Genomic DNA, 16683 nt, shown 5'->3' with positions numbered 1-16683 from the left:
GTTCTAACAGTTTTTTTGGTAAGGTCTATCAGGTTTTTCTATATATAGCATCATGTCATTTGCAAATAGTGTAAGTTCTACTTCTTCCTTGCCAATCTGGTAGCTTTTTAATTCTTTTTAGTTCTTTTTGTTGTCAGATTACTGTAACTAGGACTTCCAGTATTATGTTGAATAGAAGTAGTGAAAATGGACATTCCTGTTTTGCTCCTGACTGTAAAAGAAAAACTCAGTTTTTCCCCACGTAGGATTATGTTAGCTGTGGGTTTTTCAAACATGGCCTTTATTATGTTTAGCTATATTCCCTCTAAACCTACTTTATTGGGGGATTTTTTTTTTTAACCATGAATAGATGTTGTACTTTGTCAAATGCTTTTTCTGCATCTACCAAAAGAATCATATAGTCCTTTTACTTTCTCTTATTGATGTGATGTAACACACTGACTGATTAGCAAATGTTGAACTAAGCTTGCAACCCAGGAATAAATCCCACTTGATTGTGGTGAATGATTTTTAAATTTTTGTTGAATTTGGTTTGCCAGTATTTTATTGAGGATTTTTGGATATTTTTCATCAGAGATGAAGTTCTCTTTTTCTGTCGTATCTTTATCTGGTTTTGGTATAGGGTAATGCTGGTCTCAAGGAATGAATTTGGAAGGTTTTTTTTTTTTCCCCATTTCTATTTTTTGATATAGTTTGCAAAGAATAGGTATTAACTCTTCATTAACTGTTTGGTAGAATTCACTTGAGAAGCTGTCCATTTCTGGACTTTTTTGTTTGTTGGGAGTTTTTGATTACAGATTCAACTTCTTTGCTTGTTATCAGTCTGTTCAAATTTTTTATTTCTTTCTGATTCAGTTTTGCTGATTTATAGGTTTCTAGGAATTTATCCCTCTCTTTTAGGTTGTACAATTTATTGGCATATAGTTTTTCATAATATTCTCTTATAATTTTATATTTCTGTAGTGTTGGTTGTTATTCTTTCTCTCATTTCTGATTTATTTGGGTCCTTTCTATTTTCTTTTCAATAAGTCTGGCTACAGATTTATCAATTTTATTAATTTTTTCAAAATACCAACCCCTGGTTTCATTCATGTGTTCTATTGTTCCTTTTGTTTCTATATCATCTAATGATGATAGCATTTTTGTTCTGCTTTAAGAGCATTTAAATTCTGCTCTAATTATTATTTCCTTCCTTCTGTTCGCTTTAGGTTTTATTTGTTTTTTTTTTTTTTCTCCTAGTTCCTTTAAGTAGAAAGTTAGGTTGTTTGAGATTTTTCTTGCAACTTGAGGTACGCCTGTATTGCTATATATTTCCATATTAGGACCTCTTTTCCTGCAACCCAAAGGTTTGAGACCACTATGTTTTCATTTTCATTTGTTTTCATGTATTTTTAATCTCTTCTTTGATCTCCACGTTGACTCATTCATAGTTTAGTAGCATTTTATTTAACTTCTATGTATTTGTTGTCTTCCCACATTTTTTGCTTGTGGTTGCCTTCTAGTTTCCTAGTGTTATGGTCATAAAAGGTGCATGGTATGACTTCAGTCTTGTATTTGTTGAGGTTTGTTTTGTGGCCTAAGGTGTGATGTATTCTGGAGAATGTTCCAAGTGAACTTGAAAAGAATATGAATTCTGCTGTTTTAGATCGGAATGTTCTGAATACATCTCTTAAGTCCATCTGGCCCAGTATGTCATTCAAAGCCATTTTTCCCTGTTGATTTTCTGTTTATATGATCTGTCCATTGATGTAAGTAGGGTGTTAAAGTCCCCAGCTATTATTGTATTATTATCGATTAGCTCCTTGATGTTTGTTATTAACTACTTTACGTATTTGGGTGCTCCCACGTTGGGTACATAAATATTTGCAATTGTTATATCTTCTTGTTGGATTGTCCCTTTCTTATTATATAGTGCCCTTCTTTGTCTCTTGTTACAGTCTTTATTTTAAAGTCCAGTTTGTCCAATGTAGGTATTGCTAATCTGACTTTCTTTTAACATCCATTTACATGTAAATATTTCTCTATCCCTTCACTTTCAATCTACAGGTGTCAATAAGTCTAAAATTAGTCTTTTGTATACAACATATAGCTGGGTCTTATTTTTTTCATCCATTCTGAGACCCTACATCTTTTGATTGGAGGCTTTAGTCCACTTACATTCAAAGTAATTATTGATATGTATTACCATTTTGCTACTTGTTTTGTGGTTGTTTCTGGATATTTTTCTCTGACCCCTTCTCTTTCTCTGTTTCACGTTTTGCTTATTTTTTTAGCAATATATTTGGATTTCTTTCTCTTTATTCCTTACATGTTTATTAGTGGTTTTTCATATATGGTTACCATTAAGTTTGTATATAACCTCTTCTGCAATATAGCAGTCTATATTAAATTGATGGTCATTTAAGTTTAAACCCGTTCTTTTCTCCTATCTTCCCCATGTTTCAGATATATATTAATATATTTTATATCTTTTTTTGGTGAGTTGGTTGACTTATTTTACAGAAATGTTCATTTTTACTGCTTTTTTTTTTTTTTAAAGATTTTATTTATTTATTTGAGAGAGAAACAGTGAGAGAGAGCATGAGCGAGGAGAAGGTCAGAGGGAGAAGCAGACTCCCATTCGGAGCTTCGAGCCCGATGCAGGACTCGATCCCGGGACTCCAGGATCATGACCTGAGCTGAAGGCAGTCATCCAACCAACTGAGTCACCCAGGCACCCCTGCTTTTGTGTTTCTTGCATTTGTACTGTCACTTTTGGTCTCTCCTTTCCACTCAGAGAGTCCCTTTTAATATTTCTTGCAGAGCTAGTTTAGTGGTCACAAACTCCCTTAGTTTTTGTTTGCCTGGGGCAATGCTTATCTCTCCTATTCTGAATGATAGCCTTGCTAGATAGAGTATTCTTGGCTTCAGATTTTTCCCAGTCAGCCAACTGAACATATCATGCCACTCCCTTCTGGCTTGCCAAGTTTCTGTTGAAGAATCCCTAGCTAGCCTTATGGGTTTTCTCTTGTAAGTCAATGACTTCTTTTGTCTTGTTGCTTGTAAGATTTTTTTCTTTATCACTATATTTAGCAAATTTAATTAGAGTATGTCTTGGTGTTGGCCTGCTTTTGTTGATTTTGTTGGGGTTTCTCTGTACCTCCAGGATTGGGATGTCTGTTTCCTTCTTGAGAATAGGGAAGTTTTCAGCTATTATTTCTTCAAATATATTTAGCCTTTAAAACTGCAGGGTTAGAGTCCCACTTAATTCAAGAACTCATAAAATTCTGCCCCTCTCATTTTCTGAGCCAATGGCTATGAGGAAACAATCTTCTTTTGTGTTCCCCTGTGTGTTCCCTGCTCTCTTGCCCTTCTCAGTGACCCTGGCTTGCTCCCCGCTGCAGCACCTGGGATCTACTTCTCCCCTAAACCACATCACCACACTTCCTACCTTCTTCAACATGGCCTCTTCTCTCCCTTTAGTTGTATAGTTCTATCAGTCTTCAGGTCAATCTCTGGGGTATTTAGGATGATTTGATAGTTATCTGGTTGTGTCCATGTAACAAGGTGAGTCTAGGGTACTCCTATTCTGCTATCATATTCCTGTTTCTCTGTACCATGTTTAATTTTTTAAGACCATAGGATGCAAGGGACTCAAAAATTCTGACCTGGAAATTAATAAAACTTGAACTACTTGAATTTTTCATTTGCATTCCAGCTATAGGATTCCTCCTGTTATCTTTCATTGCCACCCCTACTAACGTAGGTACACATCTCTGGCCAGCTATGGAGTAGATTCCATATAGAAAGAAGTAATGATATAAAAACACAGTAATATATTTCAGAATACATGAACCTATTGCGTAAATAATTACAAGCAACAATGCTATTTTAATGGTACTGAAGGATGGTTAAATGGAATAGTAACATGGCTTACAGATGTTCCAGTGCATAAGGATACTACAAATAGAGGCAAAAGAAGTAATATAAATTCACCAGTACTCTCCTCAAACTTTCAATGAACACTGCTTTTCCATTTCTTGAACACTCATCATTTAATCTCTACAGAGGAACACAGACATTGTAATGACAAATATTTTTCTTATATTTTCTGTCAACCATTTATGGAAATTTTTACCTGTGTATTATTTTAATACTAAATGACTTAACTATGCAGACTAAAAATTCATAGTATATCTTGAGATTATACTAACAGTATTCTGAGAAATAAACTTATTGGTTTCATCCCTTTGTACTTCCACGGAGTAATGTATTTGTCTAGGTGAGAAACCACAAAATGAGACCATGGACCAGAAGAAATAAGTATCACCTGAAAATCCTTATAAATGCAAATTAACATCATAAACTCTGTGGGTAAGGGCCAGCAACCTGTTTAAAATGCTATCACAAAGATTTGGATAGATGATAAAGCTTGAGAATGAATGCCTTAGATTATCAATTTAATGGCCCATGAAAAGCTTATTTTTTATTATTTATATATTTCACAGTATTATGTATATAGTGGAAACTAAGTAAATATATTATAAAAAGATAATAATACCAAAATCAATCTATATACTTATCTACCCATCTACTTATGTATCTATCCAGGCCATAATAACATGTTTATATTAGTACATCCATGCTCTTACTTGAGAAATTCAAGAACTGATGAATGTTGAAAATGAAGTTGAGTCACCCTTTCAGTATTATCCTTAGGTGAGGACTGACTTGAATGAATTCCAGGTGGCATTTTTCCACTCAAGTGGAGCATCACATCGTATATGGTCTTATTATATTTAGAAAAGTCACTCTGTCTGGAAAATTTTTTGGATGATGAGGGTGATGAGTAGAATTGTATTTTAAACACTTCCCTATGAGGAAACAATTTTAAAATTAAAAAAAAACTCAACATGTTATGTTATGAAAAAAATGTTCAATGACTAAATAAAGTTCAATTTAAAATCAAATAAGAAATTACAAAATTCACCTTATATAGCTACAATTTGTTGTAACAATTAGATGTTTTGATAACTCTGGAGCTTTTCATTACCTTGTTTTATTTTAAACACACGTCATTATCTAATGCTGCAATTGTCAGGTCTGGAAGATTGGACTGTGATTACAAAATGCAAGTGCTTTGGAGAAACAGTAAAGTGCTCTGGACCCATTACCTGGTTGAGAAGTTATCCAAACTCTCACTGAACTCAAATTTTATACCATTTAAATTGGAGATAATAATGCCTATAGTAGTTTTAAAAATCGATGCCAAACATACATCACACATGTTTAGACAAAAACAAATTTATACATGTTTTCTCAGTTTTTTATTTTAATAATTAGAAGGGCACATCCTGCACACTGGCCTCATAAGTGGACATTCACATTTTAAAGATAAGTCCAGAGAGCTGGTGTTCATATATATTTCTCTGTTCTTTAAGTAAGACAGTACAGTCTCTATTTCTGATACTTCCCACACTGAGTTATAATGCGTGTTAATTTTTAAATGGAGTTTAAAAAAAATCCAACCATTTCTTGTCTATAGTTTATCAATTATCTAATACTATACTATACTGTCTATTTATTTGCTAGCAATCAGAGTCAAAATGTATAACTAACTTAGACTAATAAATTGATAAGTGTCCAAGGAGCCATTCTGAATGGCAGTTCTCCAGTTCGGTAGCTAGTAGGTCTATATTGCATATCACAGGACAAATTACATTGACTTAATAAGGGACTGACTACCATTGCTCAAATATGGCTCTGCCTCTTACTGTGTGACTTTATGGAAGCTACTTGACTCATCTGTTTCTCAAGTTCCTCATTAGTAACGTACATAATAGAGCAGTATATCCTGAAGGTACCAACAAAGCAAACAGATATTATATGGAAAAGAATTAACACTGAATATATTTCCATAAAAAATTATGAAAAGGGGAGATAATCTAAAAAGAATTAAGACATAACTAGGGGCACTGGTTGGGTGTCTGCCTTCAGCTCGTGTCATGATCTCAGGGTCCTGGGATCAAGCCCTGCATCAGACTCCCTGTTCAGTGGAGAGCCTGCTTCTCCGTCTCCCTCTGCCTCCTGCTCTGCCTACTTGTGCTCTCTATCTGTCAAATGAATAAATTAAATCTTTTAAAAAAGAAAAAGAATTAAGACATAACTAGATAATAACTTAAAAAAGGAGAAAAAGCAACAAGTTAAATACAAATAAAAAAAATAAACAATATAAACAGACACATAGGGTCCCCACATATTATAGTTTTTTTGTTTTTAAATTTTTTAAGATTTTATTTATTTATTTATTTGTCAGAGAGGAAGAGAGGGAGAGACAGCACACAAGCAGGCAGAGAGGCAGGCAGAGGCGGAGGGAGAAGCAGGCTCTCCGCCGAGCAAGGAACCCGATGTGGAACTCAATCCCAGGACCCCGGGATCATGACCCGAGCCGAAGGCAGCGGCTTTTAAAGTAATTGTATGTACTACAATTAAGATTGAGAATTTTGTCACTGAACTATAAATTATATAAAAATATGACTAAATAGAGGGGCCCCTGGGTGGCTCAGGTGGTTAAGCACCCAATCCTTGATTTTGGCTTGGGTCATGATCTCAAGGTCACGAAATTGAGCCCTGCATTGGGTTCTGCGCTCAGTGCGCAGTCTGCTTGAGACTCTCCCTCCCTCTACCTCTGCCCCTCTGCCTCCCTCTGTCTCTGCCTCTCCCCCTACCTCCATGGGCTCTCTCCCTCTCAATAAATAAAATCTTTTAAAGTATATGTATATAACTGAATGGAAAATATGGAAATAAATCCAGTAAGTAAAATTAAGAGACCAATAGATGAAGTTAACAGCAGACTAAATTAAGTGAAGAAATAATTAATGCAGTGGAATGTAGGCCGTAGGACTGTATCTACACTGTAACAGAGAGGGACAGAAGGATGAAAAATATAGAAGACTGAGCAAAGGAGAAGAGCCTAAAAGAATGCCTATCAGGATATCAGCTGAGAACTTTCCAAAACTGACAACAAAAAAATCAAACCATACATGAAAGAATCACAATAAATCCCAGTAAGAACAGCCATAAAGAACAGACTCTTTTAGATAAACATTTCCAGATGACCAAGAACATGTGAAAATTTTCTTAATAGCAAGCGCAGTAAGATGTCAGTTCAAACTACACCCATCAGAAAGAGGTAATATTGAAGAGAATGACAATATTAACTGTTTCTTAGAGTGCAGAGCAACTGGAACTTTCATATATGACCTGCAGGAGTGGAAATTGGTACAGCCACCTTAGAAAATTATTTAGAAGTAACCTCTAAAGGTGATCATATTCCTATCTTATGATGTGGCAATTTTACTCCTAACATCTATGCCTTTCAAAAATATGAACCAAAAGACATATATTAAAATTTCCATAATAGCATTACTCATAACAGAAAAATACAGAAGCTAGTGAAATGTCTATGAACAGAATGATTAAATAACAGAATATTCATACAATGGCCTCATGTGCAGCATTACTGATAATTGACTCTGAAATGCTAAAATGAATCACATTAACATAATGACCAAAAATATCCAGATGCTACAAAAAAATGCAAACTATATGATTCTTCCTACATCAAGTTCAAAAACAGAAAAAACTAATCTTTGGTGTTAGAATTCAGAATAATGGTGACCTCTCTAGGAGATGGAAAGGTAATTAGAAAGAGCAGGATTCAGAGATGTTAGCAATAGCTATTTCCTGGTCTAAGTGTTAGCTACACACATGTTCACAAAGTTATAATTCTCTCTATATGTTACATGGTGACAAATACGATAAAAATTCAAATAAACCTTAAGCTCTAGAGTTTACAATTTATGCTTACATAATAATACTTTTCTTAAAAGTACCATAAAAAGTACTTTTTTTTACTAGTAATCTCCTTTCAATTATAGAGATCTGGTAGATTGTGCGGGTCGTAATAGGACTCTGGTGTGCTGTCAAAGTGACATCTGCACAGGGGTTTGCTCTAGGAGTAAAATGAGCGGTTGTTGCACTTGCTTTGTGAACCTTTCTCTATATGTGTTTTATTTCATGATTTAAAAAGTCAAATGGCCACGGTCGCCAAACTGTGGAAAGAACCAAGATGCCCTTCAACGGACGAATGGATAAGGAAGATGTGGTCCATATACACTATGGAGTATTATGCTTCCATCAGAAAGGATGAATACCCAACTTTTGTAGCAACATGGACAGGACTGGAAGAGATTATGCTGAGTGAAATAAGTCAAGCAGAGAGAGTCAATTATCATATGGTTTCACTTATTTGTGGAGCATAACAAATGCATGGAGGACAAGGGAAGTTAGGAGAAGGGAGTTGAGGGAAATTGGAAGGGGACGTGAACCATGAGAGACTATGGACTCTGAAAAACAATCTGAGGGTTTTGAAGGGGTGGGGGGTGGGAGGTTGGGGGGTACCAGGTGGTGGACATTGGAGAGGGCACGGATTGCATGGAGTACTGGGTGTGGTGCAAAAACAATGAACACTGTTACGCTGAAAATAAATTTAAAAATTAAAAAAAAATCTAAAAAAAAAAAAAAATCAAAAGGAGGGGCTCCTGGGTAGCTCAGTATGTCAAGTGTCTGCCTTCAGCTCAGGTTATGATCCCAGGGTCCTTAGATTGAGTCCCACATCGGGCTTCCTGTTTGCAGGGAGCCTGCTTCTCCCTCTCCTTCCCACTCATGTTCTCTTGCTATATCTCTCTCTCTTTCAAATAAATAAATTAAATCTTTTACATAAATAAATAAATAATAAAAAATTAAAAGCCATGAGGAAACAGCTTGGGTCTTCAAAGTTCCTCTAGCACATGAACACTGACTGAAATTAGCTAGTTAAAATTATTGTTCAGAGGATGATTAAAGGAAAAGGTGACATTGTTAGTAAATAACTGAATTGCCCATTGAGAACACAAATTATGATGTATAAACTATAGTCTTTTCTTTAATAACTATATGAATGCATATCCCACAAATGTGGACTTTCTGTATCTTAAAAGCTTAATAATTGTTAATAATATTCCTTTTCCTCTTATTTATATATTAAGATATTAAATGATTTTAAGTTTCTAATTCAATTATGAGAGTCCTCCTACTTTGGAGATTAAAGATATGCACAAGCAAAAGTCTCAGTGTACTTATGTCAGATCTATCTTTCTAGGTAACAAAACCACTTACCACATACCACTATCACCAACCAGCAAGAAGTAAAATGGTTAAAGAAGGAAACTATCTTGAAAAGAATTGTAAAATGATTCATTATTCTTACAGCAATGTGGAGCAATGAAAAGTACTCAAGGAAGCTAACTCTAATCAGTTATTTAACCACTTCTATTTTAACAGGAATGTCTAAAGACACATTTTTGTGACTGTGTTAGACATGGCTGGCTGCTCAGAAATGGAGAAGCTTTATGTTTATATTATTAAATTTACCAGCAATCTTGCCAGCAGCTCAAAGTGGCAAAGATAAAACATACCCCCCACACACACACATTATAGAAAACATCAGAACTTCCTATCAAACTGGGGGGAAATCCTGTGCAAGGGAAGGAGAAATATTGTTAATGAAATATCATTTGGTATGTGTTTAGAAAAGATGGGTTTTATTTTTATCTTCCACTGTCAAACAGAAGAGCTGGTAAATATAATGAATGATATCAGAAATGCACAACACTACTAACATAACCCTAGTTAAATTTAATATTAACAGCTAATATTTATTGAATGCTTACTAGGTCCTATGCTCTGCTCTAATAAAGATATTACTTCTTCTAAGTATCACAACAACCCTATAAGATAGGCATTATAATTACCTCCTTTTTACAAGTGAGGAAACAGAGGCACTGAGTAACTATTTTATTTTACATGCTCTCATTATAAATGGTAGAACATTCCATTAATTAATCCTGTGAGATTCTATATACTCACCCTACATGCAAACTTCTGGGATAAAATGTAGCTTTGAAACAATTTGAACCCTGTCCCCTAAGCTTCCTGACTGGTATTCCCAGATGTGCTCTTGGTGTGTGGCAGCTGGAAGGAGGTACATGTTGGAGTGGAAGTTTGGACTAGCAATGGTAAGTACTGCAATCACTTCTGCCAGATGCAGTGGAATTGCCACTAGGATTTAAATGTTTCTGTGATCAGCTCTTTAGAGATCTACCCAGTAGTGTTTGGAAAAAATGTTAGTTCCCACAATTAATCCAACTTGAAGTGAGTGGACTATAATATTAAGTACATTTCCTCTAATGATTTCTGAAACATAAATTGTGTTCTTTTATATTTTTCAATAGCTATTTCCACCTTTTGGTGATTTGGGGAAGGGATAAAAATAAATAATATTTAGGGGACTCTAAGAGTTGAAAACAGACTACTAATCAATAAAGGTAATCTCCTCAAATAATTGGTTCCTGCTATTCCACCTGAATATCTTTCAAATCAACAAATGGAATGGGCCATATTGCCTGTCTGCTGCAAATTGGTGTTTGTAAAGGGTGAAATTACCTAGGATAATACACCAATAAAGCAGCATTTCTGACAACCTGTATCTTCAGATTCAAGAAAGGTGATGCATAAATATGTCAAAAAATGTTCAATAATGTTAAAAGGAAAACAAAAAGTTTTTGATATCCACACCATAATTCACAATGATTTCTGGTCTTCCAGGACTAGTGTAATGGATGACTCTCCAGTGGGTATCTATTGTATATAGGGCCAGGCAATTCCACTTTCCCTATTAACATGACTGACTTCACTAGAATTCATGGCTTGCCCAGGAATTTGAGCTTCACCTAATCTGAAATCCTAGACTGACTTAGCCTATAAACATTAGGATTACATAGCTCTCCTCAGTTCTAGACTACTGTATTCTTAATCTTATTGAACTGATATATATATAACCATAGGTACTTATATTACCCAGTCTAAAAACAAAGGCAAAAATGCCAAATGGTGAAGCTCATGTCTTTCAAGTGTTAAAGTTTCCCAAATCTTAATTTGATCCTGTAATAATTAGCAAGTGGCATAATGCTTAAAAGGACTATCTCTGGGGTAGAATGCTGGGATTCAAATCCTTACTCTGCTATTTATCAGCTGAGTGACCTTCTCTCTGCCTCAGTTTCTCATCAATAAAATGGGGATAATAATAATAGTACCTATCTCACAAGGTCATTATAAAGAATAACTGAATTAATATCCACAAAGCACATATAATTATGCTTTGTTCATAGTAAGACTCCAATATATATGAACCATTATCGTTAATAAAATAACATCACAAAATTATTTTTAAAGGAATAAGGTAAGAGACATAATGCCAAGCAACTTCAGTGGGGCATGGATTACTAGACCACAATAATGAAAGCAATAGCAGAAATGATAGTCATTAATCTGGGATCAGTAGAAGAGTAAAACTATAGAAAGGAGTAAAACTATGAGAGTAAAACTAAAAGTTTTCTTTTAGTAAAACTAAAAGAGTAAAACTATGAGAAGGAAGATCAACTTTCTTTTCAAGATGATAAAATGAACATGCTTGCTTATCTTCTCTCCCACTCAAAATATTGCTGAAATGTCAGAAAGACTAGAGACCTGTAACAACACTAAAGTTGGGAAAAGAACCATTAGTATACCAACTCTGAAGAAAATCTATAAAACAAAGAATGGATGGAATTATATTGAGGAATAAATTAAAATGTTGGACTGTACACCAGTAGGCTGCAGGGGAAAAGGACATCATTTTTCTGAAAGGAACATTAGAGAGTCACCAAGATTACACTTGGCAGATACAGAGGAAGGAAGTGACCTTCAGTACAGTAATCATGATGATTAATTCAAGTACTATATCTGGAAGAGATATTTGAGAAGGCATGCATCCAAAACACAAAAACAGGATGCCATTATGAAAGAAACAAATGGAAGGAAGGATGGATGAATAACACTGAGTTCCTAAAAAACAAAATGAAAAACACCAATTTAAAAATTTTATAGAAAGGGGTGCCTGGGTGGTTCAGTCATTAAACGTCTGCCTTTGACTCAGGTCATGATCCCAGCGTCCTGGGATCAAGCCCCACATCAGGCTCCCTGCTCAGTTGGAAGCCTGCCTCTCCCACTCCCACTCCCCGTTTGTGTTCCCTTTCTTGTTCTCTCTCTGTCAAATAAATAAATAAAATCTTTTAAAGAATAAAAAATAAATTAAAAAAAATTATAGAAGACTAAAAGAGCAAACGAAGAAGATCTATATACATAAGAAGCACCTAAAAGGCTCAGTCGGTTAAGTGTCCAACTCTTGGTTTCAGCTCAGGTCATGTTCTCAGTCATTGAACTGAGCCCCACATTGGGCTCCAAGCTCAACAGGGAGTCTGCTTGAGATTCCCTCATTCTCTCTCCCTCTACTCCTCTCCCTGCTTGTGCTCACATGCATGCACTCTCTCTCAAATAAATAAGTAAATAAATAAATTTTTAAAGAGAAGATCTGTATATGTGTACATATAAGAAAGCAAATACAGAAAAATATGAAAATCATAGGACAAAATTGAAAGTGGTATAAAAGATGCACCATCATTCTAATGATGATGAAGAAACAATAGAGAAAAACAAAAAAGAGAGGGCAGGAAAGAGGAGGGAGGGGAGAACAGTCAAAAGATGCGTTTTCTAAGTGAAAGGGCCTAATGAATAGCAAATAGATTGAATGATATAAAATATTACCACACTCAGATTTTATTTCAGAAATTGCAGATTAGCAAAGAAATGGGAACCATGAAATAATTCTGAAAGAGTGAACAAAATATGAAATCAGACTTATGAGAAAGACTGACTGAGTCCTGATGATGGGGTAATATAGGAAGCATTGAGTTTGGGGGTTTACCATGAAAGTATCCTCTTAGCTTGAGAGTCCATGTTTCAAAGATTCCAAATAAAGAATTAGCAGTGAATAACATTGTTACTTGAACAGCTTTTATTTATTTAGAGATATTTGGTTTGGGGTAGCTTTCTTCCTAGGACTAGAGAAAGGTCCCCATATTCCTCTAGAACTGTCTTTCCCCAAGCAGTACCCAGTGACGTGATTGGATACCCACCTATCAAAATAGCAAGGTACAGCAATGTAACTCATTAGTAAGGTTATAATATAGAAAACGTACTAGAAAATCACCCAAAAATAAAATAGATTTTTAAAACCTTATATTATCTGATCCAGTGATCCTACTCTGAAATATTTCCTATGTAACATCTAGAAATGTCTACTACTACTTATAAACAGATATATTGAATCCTGACATCATTTACATTAGGAAAATACAGAACAAAATAATAGAAGTAAATACCCCCAAATTAATGAGAATGTGCAAGCATATAAAGATGCATAAATCCAATAGCAAACAACAAATTAGCAATCATTACAGTAAAACTACACAGAAAATAAAAATTAAGATCACAAGCTCTATAAAAAACAACAAAAATTAAAATACTTAATAGCAAAATTTCTAGGATGCATCCAACATGAAATAAAGACATAAGTGTATAGACCTGAAAACAATTAAGCATACAAGTTTAAAGAAGAAAAAGAAAAAAAATGAACATTAAATTGTTTAGAAACATAGAAATGGATAAATTGATTTCAAAATTTATTCATCACAGGAGACATAAAAGTATATGTACAATAAAATTAAATAAAGTTATAAATGAGAAAGAGACTATGAACATATCAATAATACTAGTAGTTACTACTGTCAGATAATGAATTTTAAATGTATGATCAATGATCTCCCCTAAAAGGAAAATAAATCATTAAAATTTACTCAAAATACATACAGTTTTTAGTAGAACAAATAGCAAATCAGAAAACTGAAAAGTTAACAGAATAACTTCTCTAAAAAATTCCCTGGAGTCAGATGATTTTATGATCAAGCCTGTAAATTTTCAGTATATCTGCTGTATTCATTTTTCTCAGCATAGGTGAAGATTAAATATTCATTCTATGAAGCGGATATTATCCCATTAATTTAAAAAACTAAAAAAAGATAACTTATAGGAAAACTATAGATTTAGCATAACCTAACTCACTCCCGAATATAAACGCTGAGTAATAAAGAGTACATGAAAGAGGGAAGTAAATATACTGTCTACCTGACCATACTCTAGATGGAGGGCTGACAGTTCCTTTATATATACATGTGGAATTTCCAAAGTTTTCAGATTTAAAATGGCTTTTCTCACCCAGAGTTTACCCGTTGTCATTTGACAGATGAGGAAAGCGAGGTTCAGAGATTTTCAGTACTGACCTCAAGTCATACGATGTTTAGAAGAAATTTTAAAAAGTATACCTATACCAGGGGAGTATCTGTGGATCAGTCTTGGTTTTCACTCAGATCATGATCTCAGGGTTCTCAGGTCACGACCCCTGTGGAGCCGGGCCTGGAGCTTCAAGTGGTGCCCCGAGTGTGGCTCCATGCTCAGGGCAGTCTGTTGGAGATCCTCTCCCTCTGCCCCTCCTCCCATGTGCGCTTGCGCACGCACGTAAACTCTCCCTTTCTCAAATAAATAAACAAATCTTTATTTTAAGAAATATATAACTATACCAAAGTATTTATAGTTGTGTCCTTATGCTTTTCTTAGTCACCTCCTCCTAATTTACCAGTGTAGAATAAATCATTTAACATTATGTTTCACCTAAAACCACCCCAATGAGTAGACTACATTTTATTACATGATATAAAGCAAGTTTTAGAGAAACACATAGCTATTACCTTCTTATTGTTTCTGGAATAGAAAGAGAATGGGGTCCTTCAGGCCAGCCGAAGAGACTGAACCAGGTCTGAGCAGCATTTACAACCTTCTCAAAGAAGACATATGCCTTTGTTCCTTCTTCAGGAGAAAACCATTGCTCATTTTTCTCCTCCTCTTCCATAGCTCTGTAATTGTATTTCTTTGACGTTTTACTTTTGCCTGACTTCAAATTTTCATGTATTATTTCAATTCCTAAAATTCATATTTGTTTGTAAAAAAGGGTTACATCATCATAGAGTAAAATATTCTGTTGGCTACTGCTATTTGTATGTAGACAAATAAAGCAAATTTTACAAATTATGTTATGCTCACAAAGAAATTCTGAGTCAATTTACTGTATCTTGAAAATAAGAAAATAGATTTATTTTCAGATACCTAACAGAAACACTTTAAAAATTGTTGAATTTCAATTTAAAAAATCATCAAATTTTTTTCTTGCCATAATGGTATGAGAAAGCACTCCCCAAAATTGAATGTTTCATTTCTAACTACACATGTAGAATATTTTGACCATTCTTCAGTTCTACTTAATAGACAGAATTAAACCTTAGAAGGGAGACTTAATATTGGTTTAAAATACTGGTTTCATATTCAAAATGACTTTTTATCCAAGTGAAACACTTTAATAAAACAAAGCATTTCAAAGCAGAGAAATTTTCGAGGATATAAAATGATTTTTATATTTTTTTTCACAAATATCTACATAATGGCACAAGTACACAGTCATTTAAAAACCTCACAATATTTAATTTGGTTGGTCCATTCAATAAATAGGAAAATGTTCAGTATTACCCATATCCAGAGAAAGGAATATTTGAATAGTTAATTATAAAAGATACTACCAAATTCATATCTTTATCTATTTATGTGTTCATCTCTTTCTAAGATAGGTAATACTGGATCCAGCCAAATAATTGGCAGACAAACCCATAATCTGGCAGATGGTACCTGGGATGTCACAACAAATTTAAAGGGGCTCGACAGGATATTTAACATTTTAGTTAAATATCATTACTGCATATGCTGGATAGCACATGAATTACTACTCTCAGGTTTTTCAACCAAAACATTTAATAAAGGGAATTGCTCAGTACATCTTTTGACCTGGGTCAAAAGTACTGAGATACTAAATATACTGTGAACAGAAAACATTAGAGAATCTCTGTTCCACATCATTGGAGAGAGTTCCCCAAGGAGATGACCCACTTAAAACTAATGAAAAATTCATGTTTTTCTTCATGGATTTCTTCTTACCTAAAAAAGCCTAGTTTTCATTTCAATAATACTAAACAGATCATGTTATGAACTGGGTTTGCTCGGTACGATATACATTTGCTACATACCAATAAATAATCTTCTCTCTGCAGGCTCAGCATCATTAAATTTAGTAGGAGCAGGAGAGGATAAACCAGGTTCTTGGGAGGGAACCGTAACATTGTCTCTATTCTTCACAGAACTGTCATCTTTATCTACTAATGATACATTGGAACACAGTAAGCCAACAAGCATTTGTGAATTCACTCTCAAATTACTGAACCTTAATTTCATAATTTTCTGTATAACATATATTATATATAATAAATACACACACACACAGAGTAAAAGAAAAATTTAAGTATAAATGTCCATTATACTTAAAATAAGATGTCAAGGAAAAGACTGTTAGAAGCTGATATGGTTTTCTGAACTGAATTAATTTTATTCAACAAGGCCATTACTATGGCATATCAAAGGTTTTGGAGAATGACCAATGCTCAACTTCAGGATAAATAAAGATATGTAAACCATTTTAAATATTTCTACACTAAAATTTTTGGATTACACATGGTACTCAAAATTTAATATAAGAAGAACAATTTCTCCCTAGTTAATTTTCTGGAA

The 16683-nt window shown here is 34.2% G+C and overlaps 1 protein-coding gene across 1 annotated transcript in view; it reads right to left on the bottom strand.

Annotated features, from left to right (window-relative positions):
* The window catches only part of CFAP47 (cilia and flagella associated protein 47), a 529980-nt gene that overhangs the window by 339501 nt on the left and 173796 nt on the right, over window positions 1–16683 (bottom strand). Inside the window, exons 29-31 of the mRNA XM_045089444.1 lie at window positions 16146–16274; window positions 14763–14994; window positions 4632–4853 (exon numbers count right to left, since the gene is read on the bottom strand). Of these exons, the coding sequence (XP_044945379.1) occupies window positions 4632–4853; window positions 14763–14994; window positions 16146–16274 (583 nt within the window). The remainder of the gene's footprint in view (window positions 1–4631; window positions 4854–14762; window positions 14995–16145; window positions 16275–16683) is intronic.

This window comes from Mustela putorius, unplaced genomic scaffold, assembly GCF_011764305.1.
Source record: "Mustela putorius furo isolate JIRA1106 unplaced genomic scaffold, ASM1176430v1.1 tig00003836_pilon_pilon_pilon, whole genome shotgun sequence".
NCBI lineage: Eukaryota > Metazoa > Chordata > Mammalia > Carnivora > Mustelidae > Mustela > Mustela putorius.
Note: the sequence above shows the minus strand (reverse complement) of the source record. Positions and strands in the feature narration are given on the sequence as shown.